The sequence below is a fragment of the Echeneis naucrates genome, chromosome 3 (genome assembly GCF_900963305.1).
Source record: "Echeneis naucrates chromosome 3, fEcheNa1.1, whole genome shotgun sequence".
Lineage (NCBI taxonomy): Eukaryota > Metazoa > Chordata > Actinopteri > Carangiformes > Echeneidae > Echeneis > Echeneis naucrates.
The window spans coordinates 27,577,365-27,591,836 of NC_042513.1; the positions used below are offsets into that span (position 1 = coordinate 27,577,365).

The following is a 14,472-nucleotide window of genomic DNA, read 5'->3' on the forward strand; positions in this document are numbered from 1 at the left end:
ACACATACACACACACTGCAGCTGTAAACACTGTACACAATCGATCAGCTGTTCATTGATAGAATTCATCGTTCATGTCAGCGTGGAGTCCACAGGTCAGTTATCTGTGATGGAGCTAATGTTAGCCACAAAGAGCTAACAACTTCCTGTCCAGTTTAAGCGAAGAGAAACATAACTTAAGTGTTTGTATTTCTGCTAGCATGCCAAGAGCGGTAAATTTTCCTCATAAGAAAAATTTTGAGACAAATATTGATAATGTCAAATTAGAAAAATAAAAGCCAGAGCTGTTTTTATCTGATGAGTTTCACTGGTGTTTTAATTTGAAAGGATCTCCTGTGCTTTGAAAAAAAATTTGTTTCAGTTTGGACTTTGCTGGATATTTTAATCCAGACTTTTTTCACTCAGTCTAGTTTTGGTCTTGTGGATCTTCTGACTGAGACCCGACTGTGAGATTTTTACCACTTTTATTCTGATTTGTCTGTTTTGGCCTCTTGTCGTCTATCTTTGGTTCCACCAGCTGATTTCCTGTATGTCTCTCATCAAACTGTCCTTCTGTCCCTGCACATGTAAAGATCTCGATGATCCAGCAGAGGGAGCTGATTGACCCAGTTCAGCTGTCTCCGTGTCCTGGTCTCTTGGACCTCATTGGGGGTTTGGGCCTCGGTCTGTGTCTGTTGGTTTGCGTCCGTGTGGTTTGGGCACAACCTCCTACACTTGAATCCTTGACACACAATCACACACATGAACACATTGGCACCGTTGGCATGGCAACAAACCCCCCATGAACCATCAATGATGACTGAGTCTGCAGTGTCCTTTCAGTTCCACAAGTCTTATCTCATTAAAGAGTTCTGGTTGTTCAGAAGAGCCCGAACAGTCAGACGTGTCCTCAGGCCTCGTCCTCTTCTTCTATGCTTCTTTTTAGAGTCTCCCAGTCGGAGAGCGCCGGGCTCATCAACACCCGGCTCATCAACCCTCCAAAATGGCTTCCAAAAAAAGTTCAGCTTGTGTTGTGATCAGGCCATCAAGACACCTGCAGGCAGAAGACACACAGAGTGTTTTATCTCCAGGGTGAGCCACATTATGTGGACAGCAGGGTCCAGGTCTGGTTTGGTTTGGGACCTTTAAATGTTTGTACGTTGGAAGGAAACAACTGAGAAATGAACGGACTTTTGCTGAAGCACTTTTTGTCACCTATTGAGAGTGAAGACTGTTTTCATCATCCTTCTGTCCCTAAAATAAAATCAAATTCATGGGGCTGTCTTGGAGCTTCTTACTCCCCCAGAACAAACCCCAGGCTGTAATCTGACTGTGACCCCCCAGGCATGAAATCAATGGTCCACTACCACACTATGTTTATAGGATGCGACAGAGTCCCCCCTCTTCTTCCTCCTCTTCCTCACCTCCACACTGAGCTTGTCCTGAAACACAAACACAGGCACACATGAATCAGGCCAGGGAATCATTGAAGGAGAATCTGAGTCATCGTCTGACAGGAAACAGGAACTTCTCACCTCCTCCTGCGAGGCGTTCAGGTGCATCTGTCTCTGCTCCTCGTCGGCGTCGGCACGATGCTCCTGGCACTCTTTGGTCAGAGCTTTCTGGGCCACTTCCCGCTCGTGCTCCCTCCGCTCGGCCAGGTGCTTCAGTAGCTCCGCCTCCTGACACTAGAGAGCGACAGAGTGGGATTTCATACATTTTAACTCTATAACAGAAATCCATTATTTATATTTTAGGAAACAAAAGCTTGATTCTTTTGGAGTAACAACAGACGCGACACGTTCTAAGCACTTGACCTTTGACTTTGACCCCCAGCATGCCCTCACACACCTTCCTCCTCTCCTGAGCGGCATCCAGTTTCTTCTGGATCTCTTCCAGCGAAGGTTTTTGGCGGGGGGGGTGTGGTGGCCCTGAGCTCGGGGCCGCCGTCGAAGGTGGGCGGCTTCAGGATGACCTCGAAGGCCTGACCACTCGCCCGCTTGCTCAGTTCGATCACCTCCATGTCCCGGATATTGCACAGGTTCAGGTCCACCACACCAGCTGCAACAAGGACAAAGACACGAGACCATGAGGACCAGGTGGAGACCTGGTTTAGTGGAGCCCTTTATTTAGACCATCAGTCCTGTTACAGGCTGGTACCTGTTGAGGTTTTTCTAATGCATGATGGGATACGGTCCAGCTGCAGAGACCAGAGCAAAGATGAAGGATTTTAAAACCTGACCAGATATTTTTATCGTTCTGATCCAACACTGATTAGACATTTATATTGTCAATCCAGTTTAAACACTTGTCTTGTTGCTAAGGCGTTGCTATGGAAACCAGTGGGTTGTGAGTATGTCTGTGGAGGTTTGACAGATGAGTCAGAGAGACACTGTGATAGTGAAATATTTAACTATTCAGCAATAAAAAGAGTCAGAATAACTCAATCAGTCACAAATACATCAATAAATAAATAAACTGATAAATGTTTAAGAAGAAAAGAAAAGAAATACTTCAGGCAAGAGGACAAGTGTGTCCTTAAAGACAGTAAAGGACAATACAAGACAGAAATGGACAGAAAGGGACGGCAGAGGACAGCAGAGGAGAGTGGATGAGAAGCTGCTGACCTTCCTTCTTGTCGTTCACCATCTCTCGAGGCTCGGGGAGGATGCAGGAGCAGAAGACAGACACCAGGGGGAGCTGTCTCACCTTGTCTCTGTATGCTGGACAGGAAACAGACATCAGCCTCAAACTAAGATTGAAACCGACAAACAACAACAACAAATCAATAATCAATAATCTGCTCCACCTGCCAGCGTCATCCTGCTGCTGCTGTTGTCCTCTGAAGACACTGTGGTGAGGTAGAGTCTGTTCCTGGAGACGCACAGAGACAGACATCAGTGAAGACACAACGAGAGGAGGCGGAGCTTCTCACCTGGTCGTGGTGACCAGGTGAGACGTTCTATTCTGCAGCTGCTCAACATAACACACTTCCTCTCAACATTGGACTAAAATGTTTTTGTGGTGAAAGGTCACATTATTCTCCTGTTTCAACAGCAAACAGAAACATGGCACTCTGCAGGTCTTTGAACGCCTCATCCAGCTGCAGCTACACAAACATCTGGACTGTGAAAGCTGGAGCTTCTTCCTGCCTTAAAACTGCTTCACCCCACCAAAAGAAAAGCCACCAGACACAAAGAAGAAGATGTTAACTGATCCTTCGGGGTATGTGCGTGTGTGTGTGCAGGAACTAAGCGATGATGTCATTGTTGCCAGTAAGCGCAGCAGCTTCTGCTACAACACTAAACTTAAGATGAACAAGAAAAAGAAAGAAATGATGCAGAAGAGAAAAAGACAGAAAAAGAAAGACACAGTGGAGACACTTTGGTCTTTGTGATGAAGAGAAGCTACAGTCTGCACAGAAACAACAAAACATCACACAAGATGCAAAAAAATAATGAATATAGGTGAATATAAAGGTGTGAGTCTGTGTGTCTGTGTGTGTCTGTGTGTGTCTGTGTGTGTACTCACCCTGCAGTGATGCTCCGTCTCTTCGTTCTCTCTGCTCAGACTGAAGATCTGCAGCTCAGCAGCATCAGCACCAAACACCAGGCTGCTGCATGACATCACCCAGCAGCCACCTGATTGGCTGGCAGGGATGCTGAGCTGTGATTGGTCCTGAAGGTAGAGGGAGGGGTGGGGGGGATGGGGGGAGGGGGTCAGGTTTTTTTCTGAGGAATCTTCCCGATCTCTGACAGAAAACAGAAAACTCTTCATCAGAATCACAATCATGCTTCTGCACAATGATGATTCCAACAACACAAACACACACAAAAGCACACGTGCACAAACACCCCAATCGAAACCATTTGACCAATGACATCATGTTAAACAGCTCTGAGGTCAGAGAGCAGCATCAACATCTGGAAAAAGATTTTGTTAGACACAAACATCTGGGGGCAATCACGTTTGTGCGTATCCTGTTGTATGTTTTCACTTTGTGTTGCATTGTGCTCAACAAATGACTCGTTGGAACACAAGCACACAAACACATTAAAGTCCTGTGTGTGTGTCACACAGACTCGATCTGGTCTGATCTGGTTGTGTGGGGCTGTGTTTTTCTGAGGAAATGTCAGAGCTAAATTTAATGACTGACAATGAGCTGTTACTCATCCTGACTGGAACACTCATCCAGTGTTCACTGTGTGTGTCTGTGTGTGTGTGTATAACTGCCTCCATCTGTGACTCTGCTGCGCTTCATTCAAGCGCACTGATCTGATCCTCATTAACACCAGACTTTGTAGAAAGTTGCATTGAATCCTGGGAAAACCAGGTTATGTAAAGGTTGCCTCTGCTTGTTGCTGTAGTGACGTCCAGTCAAGAAGCAGCTGTGAAGGAAGAAGGTGTAAGAAAAAGAAGAAGCTAAACAGAGGTCAAAGTTCATGTCTGCACTGTGGTGCAGGTTTGGTCCCCACCTGATGACATCAGGGCGACACCTCGACAGTATCAGCCCGCAGTAACAGCAGACACCAACAGAGACATGGCCCCATCACCATGGAGACCATCACAGCGGTGCAGAGAGCGCTTCATTTTAAAATCTGAGATGTTCTTTTCAGTTTTTATATCAAGCTGACTCCACCTGCAGAGGACTACAGCTCCCATCATGCATCAGAGTACAACACAGTGCCCCCCCACCACACACACACTGAACCAGATGATGTAATGCAGCTGCAGAATGTGTGTGTGCGTGCTTGTTCTTCTATTTTTGTGAGGACCATTTTCAGCTGGATGCTAAACAGCTGATTCAAAGTTACTGCTCTGGGTGTGTGTGTGTGTGTGTGTGTGTGTGTGTGTGTAGGTGGCAAGGTGAGTGAGAAGCTGCAGCAACAAGGAGGATGAGGAACTTCCACATCCCAACTGATGATGTCACCTGCAGCCAATCAGCTGAGAGCTCAGAGCCAGAGTGTGTGTGTGTGTGTCAGGATTCAGCAGAAACAGCACCACATCTGCAGCAGAATGTTTTATTAAAGAGCTTCGTCTCTACAGAACAGAGGCAGGACATAAATTGAGGGGCGGGGCTTGTTGTGGTTCTGCAGGCTGCAGAATAACGGGAAACAATGACATCAGCTCGTAAGCAAGGCAATAATGTCACTGACAATGAGGTCACTGCACTGAGCTCAACGCAGTGATGTCATCGCAGTGTAACAAAGAAAGACCATCGGAGGTGTGGGGCCGTCTGCAGAGTTTGGACTAACTGAGACCTGAACCTGAACCGAACCCTAACCCTCATGGTCCATCCGGTCTACAGGTAGACCTCCATGTGGTCTCTGATACTAAATTTGGATTCAGAAACTGAACCTTAAAACCAGCTGCAGGACTTCTGGCACTTTATGATGTCACACCTGCTGTATTTTAATTGCTCACTCAGTAAACACTCAGCCAATCAGGAGCGTCAGGAGGTAAAGACAGGTGAGGGCTGGACATTTCATTCGTAAAATCTGACTTCATTTTAATGCAGGACTCTCTGCACTGTCTGTCTCACAGCTTCTTTTTTATTCCAACCAGCTGAATCCAGTTTAACATCACGAGTCATCTCACTCTGCTCCAGTCGTGAGCTTCATCTGAGTCGGCGAACAGTCGTGACTCGTCTTCCTGCTTCTGCGGCCCACTGAGGCGGGTGGGGAGTGGGAGAGAGAGAGCAGACGGCAGATTGGGCTGAATGTCAGGGGAAGCTGAGAGAAGAACCTGCAGCCTAAAACCTGAAGACAGAAAAAAAGAACTGATGTGTTGAAACAAATCACGTTGGAAGGTCCGAAGGTCGAAAGGTCCAGACGGTCTGATGGTCTAAAGACCTAAAGGTCCAAATGGTCTGAAGGTCCGAAGGTCGAAAGGTCCAGACGGTCTGATGGTCTAAAGACCTAAAGGTCCAGATGGTCTGAAGGTCCGAAGGTCGAAAGGTCCAGACGGTCTGATGGTCTAAAGACCTAAAGGTCCAGACGGTCTGAAGGTCCGAAGGTCTAAAGGTCTAAAGGTCTAAAGATCTAAAGGTCCAGATGGTCTGAAGGTTGGAGGTCGAAAGATCTAAAGGTCCAGACGGTCTAAAGGTCTAAAGATCTAAAGGTCCAGACGGTCTGAAGGTTTGAAGATCTAAGATCTGTATTCCCCCCCATCCATCCTTTGAGGATGGATGGGGGGGAATACAGGGGCTGCTGTATTCCTGACAGACAGGAATGTGGGGGGTGGTCAGAGGATTCGGGTTAGTGTGTTCCTTTTTGTTTGTTTTCAGTAAAAGTCTCCACTGAGTTAAACTGCCGGCTTGAGGTCAGTGTTTTTCATGTTGAAACTGAAGTTTTCTCTGCATCTCATCATTAACTTTGTGTCAGACACTTTAAGTCTGCTGAGTTTTAATCTGACTGAATGAAGTGAGAGGTAGGTGACTCATCCGGCGACCACGCAGCCGGATCTCAGCGAGCGAGTGGGCGACCTGAACGAAGCCCGTGTTGGCAGAGTGCTGGCAGATGGTCGGCAGGCGGAGGATCTGAATCCATTCACTGAGCTCAGACATGAATGAAGACAAAGAGCTGCTGAGAGACGGAGGCACAGATAACACCACAGAAGAAGACGAACAACTGCCGTTCATTTAAAACCGTGTGGGAGTTTCATCTTCTTGTGTTTGAAAGACAAACTCTGCAGAACCTGAACTTTAACAATGAGCGAACACTGATGGACATTTCTTCATCTGTCCAAAAACACAGTTGCCATCTCAGTTTGAACGGTGGTAACCAGTGGGTGGAGCCACAGTATCCTGGTCCCACCCATACCCGCCTCCTCCTCCCTTGATCAGCTCAGACTGTATTGAAGTCTATGGGTAAATGTCCCTCCTCCCTGACGGGAGAGAGGACAGAGCAGGGCAGATCTAAGAGACTGAAGGCTGACAAGTTAAAAAGGCGTCAACAGAAACACTGAGCACTAACAGATAGAACAGAGGTTTTATTATTTAAAACGAAAGTCATGTTTAACAAACTGTCAGGTTGAGCAGCTTCAACGAGTCTGAGCAGACCGCATGGTCTTCAGTCTGAAAGGACACACACACACACACACACACAGCTAAAGGTGACATATATGCAGTCACATGACCAGTGACCATTATAGACATGCAATCAGGAAGTAATGTGTTAGCATGTCACTGAGAGCCTGTGTGACCTCTGACCTTTTCAACAGATTATCTGCCAATGTTTGTCCATCTCCATGGTGACCGTCTTCATCACTGTCCCCTGAGCTACTGTCTGACTCCTCCTTACTCTTCTTCTGCGGTTTCCCCTTGTGTTTGTGCTTCTTGTGTTTCTTCTTCTGTAAGACAGAGGTCAGAGATCAGAGGTCAAAGGTCAGACCCGTCGCAGTTCTTTGAATCAGACTCGTTCCTTCACCTTCTTGTCCTTTTTATGTTTGTGCTGCTTCTTGCTCTTGTGTTTCTTGTCGTTGCTCGTCCTGCTGAGCTTGTCTACCTCCCTGGGGAGGGGTGTGGCCTCTCCCCTACCTGGACAGGTGAACAGGTCGTTTAGTGTCTCAGCATCAGCAGGTGAACCACAGACGGCTCTGTGACATGGACTCACCCCAAGCAGCTGAAGGAGGCGGCAGCTTTGGACCGAACTCCTCCTGAGTCCAGGTCTGAGACCTAACCACATCTTTAAACCAAACACAGGAGAGAGAGTACATTACATCATCTGGGATAATAGAGTCCGGACCTCAGTTCAGGTTCCTCAACCTAAACTGAGGTCCGAACCTGACTTCAGGACATAGACCTCAGACCAGAACAGAAACAGGATCAGGTTTGTCCTGACTTTGACAGGATGTAGAACCTCAGAAAGAAGAACGTTACCTGTCGGCTGGTTCTGTGTGGAGGAGGACGTGACGGCAGGGATGACGACTTTTGAGATATTGAAGAGGTTCACTTCCTGGGGCTCAGGTTTAACTTCTTCCTCCTTGGTGTCCTCCTCCTCTTCCTCACTATCTCCCTCTGACGAAGAGGAGCTGGCGAAAATGGCCTTGAACAGATCCATTGGAGGCCTGCTCTCCTCTTCCTCTTCCTCTTCCTCCTGTCCTCTCTGATTTCTCTCTGTCTGTGCGGAGAGACAACAGGTGAGTCATCCAACATCTGCAGACTCAGGTCTCAGTGGATCCGGTCTGGTCTGGTCTTGTACCTGTGTCTGATCCCTGCTGGAGGGGGCAGGTGGAGCCGGGGCAGACATCTGGTCCGGTCTGGTCTCAGTCTGGTGTCGTGCAGCAGAGAGGAGCTCACTCAGAGCCTCATCCTTCTTCTTCTCTTCCTTTTGGTCTGAGACGTCCCACCTCGACTTCTTCACTGGCTCAGGGGACTTCGGAGGAGCTGAAGAGAAAGAGGAGGAGGAAGTGAGGTCATGTTACCCAAAGAGAACCCAAAACCAGCTGGTGATGTCATAAGGACAGACCTTTGGTCTCCGTCACAGTCAGGAAGTTGAAGACTGAGAACTTGTCTCTCTTCACCTTCAGAAGACCCACCAAAGCCGACCTGCAGAAACAGGAATTCAAACTCAAACATGCATTCAGACTTAGAAATGTTGATGACATCACGACGGTCTACGGGGCCGTACCCGGGGTAGGGGTCAGGGACGTTGAACCTCTTGCACAGCAGTTTTTCTGGATGCCACTCCAAAGTTTCTCTGGTCAGTTTTCCGAACATCTTCATCTTCACAGCCGCTTTTTTGTCGTCCACGTCGCCCTGACAACCACAACACAACACACATCAATACACAACAACACAAACATCCAACCTATCAGGTTTTCGGGGGCCGACCTCCTGGTCCTGGGGGACCTCCACGGTGTCCTCGTCCTCCTGGTGCTTGGCTCTGGTGAAGCGGGAAGACAGCGAGGAGGACGACGGTCTGTAGAGGACGGACGCTCGGACAAACTCCTCCCTCTCCCTGCTACGCTCCCATTCCGTCATCCCAGAGTCCAGACTCTGCTCCAGGGCGTCTGAGACACAGACGAAGGTCAGGTGGCCTGCAGTGCATGATGGGACATGTGGGACTAGTCCTACCTTTGTCTCCCTGTCTCAGGCGGTCCAGGTAGAGCTCGTAGCGTGCCTGTTTGCTTGGAGTCTTTTCGAACGGCTTGAAAATCTGCAAGGATGTTTGGACGCCTCTCCATGATGCCAGAGCGTCCTCCTGCTGCTGCTGAAGGACGAAGGACGCTGTGTTACTCAGAGCTGACGGCCCTGAAGACGATGACTCCGCATGACTCTGCATGTCTTTGGATTCTGTGGTGGTGGGGGGTTGAGAGGCGGAGTTGCGGAGGTTGAGAAGTCGCTTTCTGTCTTCAGGCTTAAGGAGGTCCAGGACTGAACTGGGACCTGATCAGGATTCAGGAAAAGAACAGGATTCTTGGATAAGATCTGGAGACAGAGTCTACTGGCCAACCAACAACACCATTAAACTACTGTAATTCATCAGCCAATCAAAACCTCAGAAGACTGTGGAAATAAACTGGGAAAACTCGTTTTATTCACTGAAGTTTAAACTGTTGAGCTGATCAGCTCATTCTGATCGATAACATCAATGACAGATTGGTGATGTGTGCAGCCTCTGTGAGGAACTCTACCCTGCAGGACGTCCTCCCCCAGCAGCGTCCTCCTCTGACCCGAGTCCAGCTGGTGACGTCCCCCTGGTTGTGGCTCGTCTTGGACCATGTGGCCCCTGGAGACCCTGAGGGCCTCGGCAAGAGCTGGGCTGGCCCCCGTCAGACTGAATACCCTGAAGCGACGGACCGGTCTGTAGTCCGGGGGCAGAGTGGGGGGGGGGAATATCTGAAGAGGCACCTGGTGTTAGTGACTCTTTGTTTTCCACACACACGACGACACTGACACACAACACTCACAGTTTTCTCCTCAGCCGGCTTCTGTGCCAGAGTGAAGCCGTCCAGGATTTTACCGACATACGAGACGTCTCTACTTCGGTCTGAAAAGAGTCAGGGAGGGAAACAACTGATCAAGATTCAAGGAGGTTCAAAGATCCCAGAAAAAACAAAAAGCAGTTAATGGAGGACCAACCCAACCGGTCGAGGCAGATGGCCACCCCCCTTGAGCCTGGTTCTGCTCGAGGTTTCTGCCTCTTAAAGGAAGTTTTTCTTGCTCATCGGGGGATCTGTTGGGTCTCTTTAAATACATTCATAAAGAGTTTGATCTAGACCTGCTCTATATGTAAAGTGCCTTGATGTAACTTTGTTATGATTTGGCGCTATACAAATAAATCTGATTTGATTTGATTTGATTTGGAGGATCTGATGCTTCTGCACCTGGACCATCACTACAGATCTGATTAAACCCAAACTTTCCAGTACTTTCCAGGTACCTCTGTTCTTGTACTGCTGCGGAGCGGTCCAGCCGTACAGTCCATCTCCAGGCTCCTCCCCTCCCAGCACTGTGTCGTACCTGGACATGGAGTCTCTGTGGTACACATCTTCGTCATCATCATCCTCTAGGGCCCCCACACCGAACGCCTGTGGGGTCAAAGGTCACAGGCAGCATGCAGACCATGTGATCAGGTGACTTCCTGTTATCAAAGACTCATGGCACCCCACCTGTCCAGCCACTCCTCCTCGCCGTGAGCCCCTGGGTGCGTCCCCAAACAGTCGAGTCCTGGTCTCAGACAGAGGCTTGAACAGGTCTATGTGCTCCGGGGCTCCCTGACCCAGCAGAGCAAGACCTGGGTCCAGACCCCGGTACCCCAGACCCTGAACCCCTACCCTTGGGTTAAAGTCCACAGGAGTTACATCCTTTGGGGCAAAGGTCACGTCCTGTGGTGCGAACTCATCGTCGTCATCCTGTTGGTGAAAAGGACACATTAATGTTGTCATGGCGGCGCTTTAACAAAAAGGTTTCTGGTTCTGCTCTGGTCTGGTGAGAACCTGGACCTGGACTTCATCAGAGATATCCTGTACAGATGAGACGGCAGTCTCACTCACCTCTGAGTCCTCTGACCCAGCAATGGGTGGGGCACAGCCGTAGACTCTGGATCCTGATCCATCACCTGCCAGAACACAAGACCAGGACATGGTGAGACCTGATGAGACCAGTTCAAGAGCTGCAGAAAAACAAAACATCTGCCAACCACTCTGCTGGTGCCGAGACTTCCTCTTCACACGAGGCCCCAGTCCTTGCCCCTCCTTCCACCCCATCCTCTTCAACAGCTCCACCCCCATGGACGACCTGGGAGACAAAACACACTGTGACATCATCATACAGCCACAGTTTGGCCTGTTTGGTGACCGCCCTCTGTGAAAGGGCCCCTGGCTTACTTGGCGGGTGCAATCAGCTCCTCCAGCAGCGTGTCTCCAGGGATCAGGGCATTCTGGGCGTTGACGGCTCTCGCCTTCTCTCTGGTCTCATCTCTGCAGCTGGAAGAGAATTCCTGCCTGGTGGTGATCTGGCTGGGAGCGATGCCATGCTCACTGAAGTCCTGAAGACAAAAACAAAGGATCACTTTATTGATCTGCTGTTTTAATCTTTATCCAGGAAGCCATCTTGGATCAGGTGTTCTACAGTCTTTCAACTCCTCCCACCTCCTCATCCATGAAGTCTTCTGGCCTGGCATGTTGTTTCTCAGCTTTCTGTTGCCGTGACGACAGAAAGGTTGACGGTGTCCAACCTACAAACGAAACACAAAGACATGTTTGAAACGAAGATGTTGTTTCTGCTTTCTTGTCAGTTTTATTTTGAATTCTGGAGGAAAAGCACTTTGAGGTGATCAGGTGATCAGCAGCAGGACTGACCCTCTTTTGAGCCAACGGTGTTGAAGTAACCAGCTGAAAATCCTCCAGTGAACGCTCCATGGAATCTTTTATATCGTCCTTTCTCATCTTTGACTGTCTGCTCGTGAAGCGGGATGGGCTTCTTCAGGGGCTCGTCTGCAGCAGACACACACACACACACACACATACATATTATACACACAGAACAGCATAACATGTGGTGAAGCTTCAGGTCCTTCACTTTAGGTTCAGTTATTTGTCTTTTTCTAGAAAGAAACTACGGACATGCAGCTTCATATTAAAGCTGAAAGTATCACCCAATAAATCAAATAACTGAACTACTCGGAACAAATTGTGTACTGTCTAAACACCCAACAAACACCTTGAGGAAGTTATTTCAGGTATTTTTTTATTTTAAGAATCAGATAATCTCCATCTTACTTGCTTGGACCTAATTGTTGTGTAAAGACAGTTTCATGTTTAACGACACAAAAAACAAACAGAATGAATACAAAAATCTTTAGATGGGATGTTCACGGGAAAGAAGAAGAGTTTTTCCCGATGAGTGAACAAATCTCATCATGTATGTTAATGCCTTTAACCTCGTGAAGTCTGACAAAATCATAATGTTGTCATTAAAATATGAATATATAATATTAGAATACAGCAGAAGGGAAAAAACATACTGGATTCTTTACAGTGTGGTTTTGATTTGGTTAATGAGTCTCTGTAGCAAATATGACAACAACAATAATAAAACCGATTTAAAGACACTTTACAGAGACTTCACTAAAGCGACAGACCAGCCGAACACACCCGGACCCTGAAGGTCAGGACGACCTGCTGACTGCCGGCCCTTCGTGCTGAACCTCCATCTGGGACTCACAGAAACCTTAAACCGGCTGATATTTGACCGAAGTCCGGAATGGAAGCCTGGAGGCTCAGAAACTGTTAGCTACATTTAGCTTAGCATGCTGTCATGGCGGCCAAACTCGGTCCAGGTCTTTTATTACATCATCAAACCCGCACAAAGACTTTAGAGCAGGTCGGCTCGGTTTCTGGGAGCAGGAACAGATCTACCTTCCTCCAGAGGTTCCAGCGGAGTCCCGAAACTCACAAAGTCCTCCTCGCTCTCACTGTCGGACGCCATGTTTAAACTACAACTACGACAAGCGCGGAGGTACAAACGAAGCGAGAGGCGTTCCTGAAAACTTCCAGCTGAAAAAAGGCGACATCTGTTGGTGGCGTTCCCAGCGACGTTCAATGATGTCACTGAAAGGGGCGGAGTCTCTGCGAAAAACCTGAGACATTTATTACTTCTCTAAAATAGTTCCAGAGAAAACAGTGAAACATTAAAATTTAATTAAAAAGGTTCAAGGAATTTGTATTGTCGTTGTCACAGCATGTGAATCATTTATAACACGAAACAAGCACGTAACATTGACCAAATAAAAAAAAAATGTAAATCATTCAAATAAGAATCATTAGTCATAAAATCCTTTTAAAAGCCGAGGATCAGATGTAAATAATACATTCTTCTCTCTGTAACAGTGTTGTTTGGGACATAAAGGCCAAAAAAGTACTCTACAACTCTGAGGCAAAGGCTCATGGGAGCTGTAGTTGATGGATGTCATTTGATATCATACCCCCCAGCTAAACTCCTGACTCTGCAGAAAGGCCCCATAAAGATCCAGATCTGATCCAGATTCCTTCCCTCCTGTTTGTAACATGACAAGCTGCTGAACTTCAGGGGGTTTGAACTAACTGAACCTGGACTGGGCTGGACTGAGCTGGACTGAGCTGAGGGTGGGGACCGTGGGGCCAGGACTCAGGTCAGAACAGTCAGCACCAAAGAAAGACAGGAGAAAGAAAAACGCCCCAGGACAGAGCCAGAACAGATCAGGACCAGAACAGAACCACGACCAGAACAGATCCAGGACCAGAACAGATCCAAGACCAGAACAGATCCAGGACCAGAACAGAACCAGGACCAGAACAGATCCAAGACCAGGACAGATCTAAGACCAGGACAGATCTAAGATCAGGACAGATTCAAGACCAGGACAGAGCCAGGACCAGAACAGATCAGGACAGATCCAGGACAAGGACAGATCCAAGACCAGGACAGAGCCAGGACCAGAACAGATCAGGACAGATCCAGGACAAGAACAGATCCAAGACCAGGACAGATCCAGGACCAGAACAGATCCAGGACCAGGATAGAACCAGGACCAGAACAGATCCAGGACCAGGATAGAACCAGGAGAAGAACAGAACCAGGACCAGGACAGAGCCAAGATCAGGACAGATCCAGGACCAGGATCAGGACTGGTCCAGGATCAGAACAGAACCAGGACCAGGACAGAACAGTCAGCACCAAAGAAAACAGGAGAAAAGAAAAACGCCCCAGGACAGAGCCAGAACAGAACCAGGACCAGAACAGATCCAGGACCAGAACAGATCCAAGACCAGAACAGATCCAGGACCAGCTCAGAACCAGGACCAGAACAGATCCAAGACCAGAACAGATCCAGGACCAGAACAGATCCAAGACAGAACAGATCCAAGAACAGGACAGATACAGGACCAGAACAGAACCAGCACAGAACAGATCCAGGACCAGAACAGATCCAGGACCAGAACAGATCCAAGACAGAACAGATCCAGGACCAGAACAGAACCAGCACAGAACAGATCCAGGACAGAGCC

The 14,472-nt window shown here is 48.2% G+C and overlaps 1 protein-coding gene and 1 pseudogene across 1 annotated transcript; both read right to left on the reverse strand.

Moving 5' to 3' along the window:
• Positions 1-708: 708 nt before the first annotated feature.
• On the reverse strand, positions 709-2,840 carry LOC115041102 (stathmin-4-like; annotated as a pseudogene).
• Positions 2,841-6,105: 3,265 nt separating this feature from the next.
• Positions 6,106-12,925, reverse strand: LOC115040934 (G patch domain-containing protein 1-like). Its single transcript, XM_029498089.1, has 20 exons — positions 12,844-12,925; positions 11,785-11,919; positions 11,575-11,660; positions 11,311-11,471; positions 11,124-11,221; positions 10,978-11,042; positions 10,594-10,836; positions 10,365-10,512; positions 9,892-9,971; positions 9,616-9,820; positions 9,056-9,367; positions 8,813-8,991; positions 8,610-8,737; positions 8,448-8,527; positions 8,181-8,365; positions 7,859-8,099; positions 7,593-7,664; positions 7,407-7,516; positions 7,190-7,329; positions 6,106-7,054 (listed from the first exon to the last, which is right to left on the reverse strand). Exons 1-20 carry the CDS (start codon positions 12,911-12,913, stop codon positions 7,021-7,023), a joined length of 2,772 nt encoding a protein of 923 aa, XP_029353949.1. The 5' UTR covers positions 12,914-12,925; the 3' UTR covers positions 6,106-7,020.
• Positions 12,926-14,472: the final 1,547 nt, after the last annotated feature.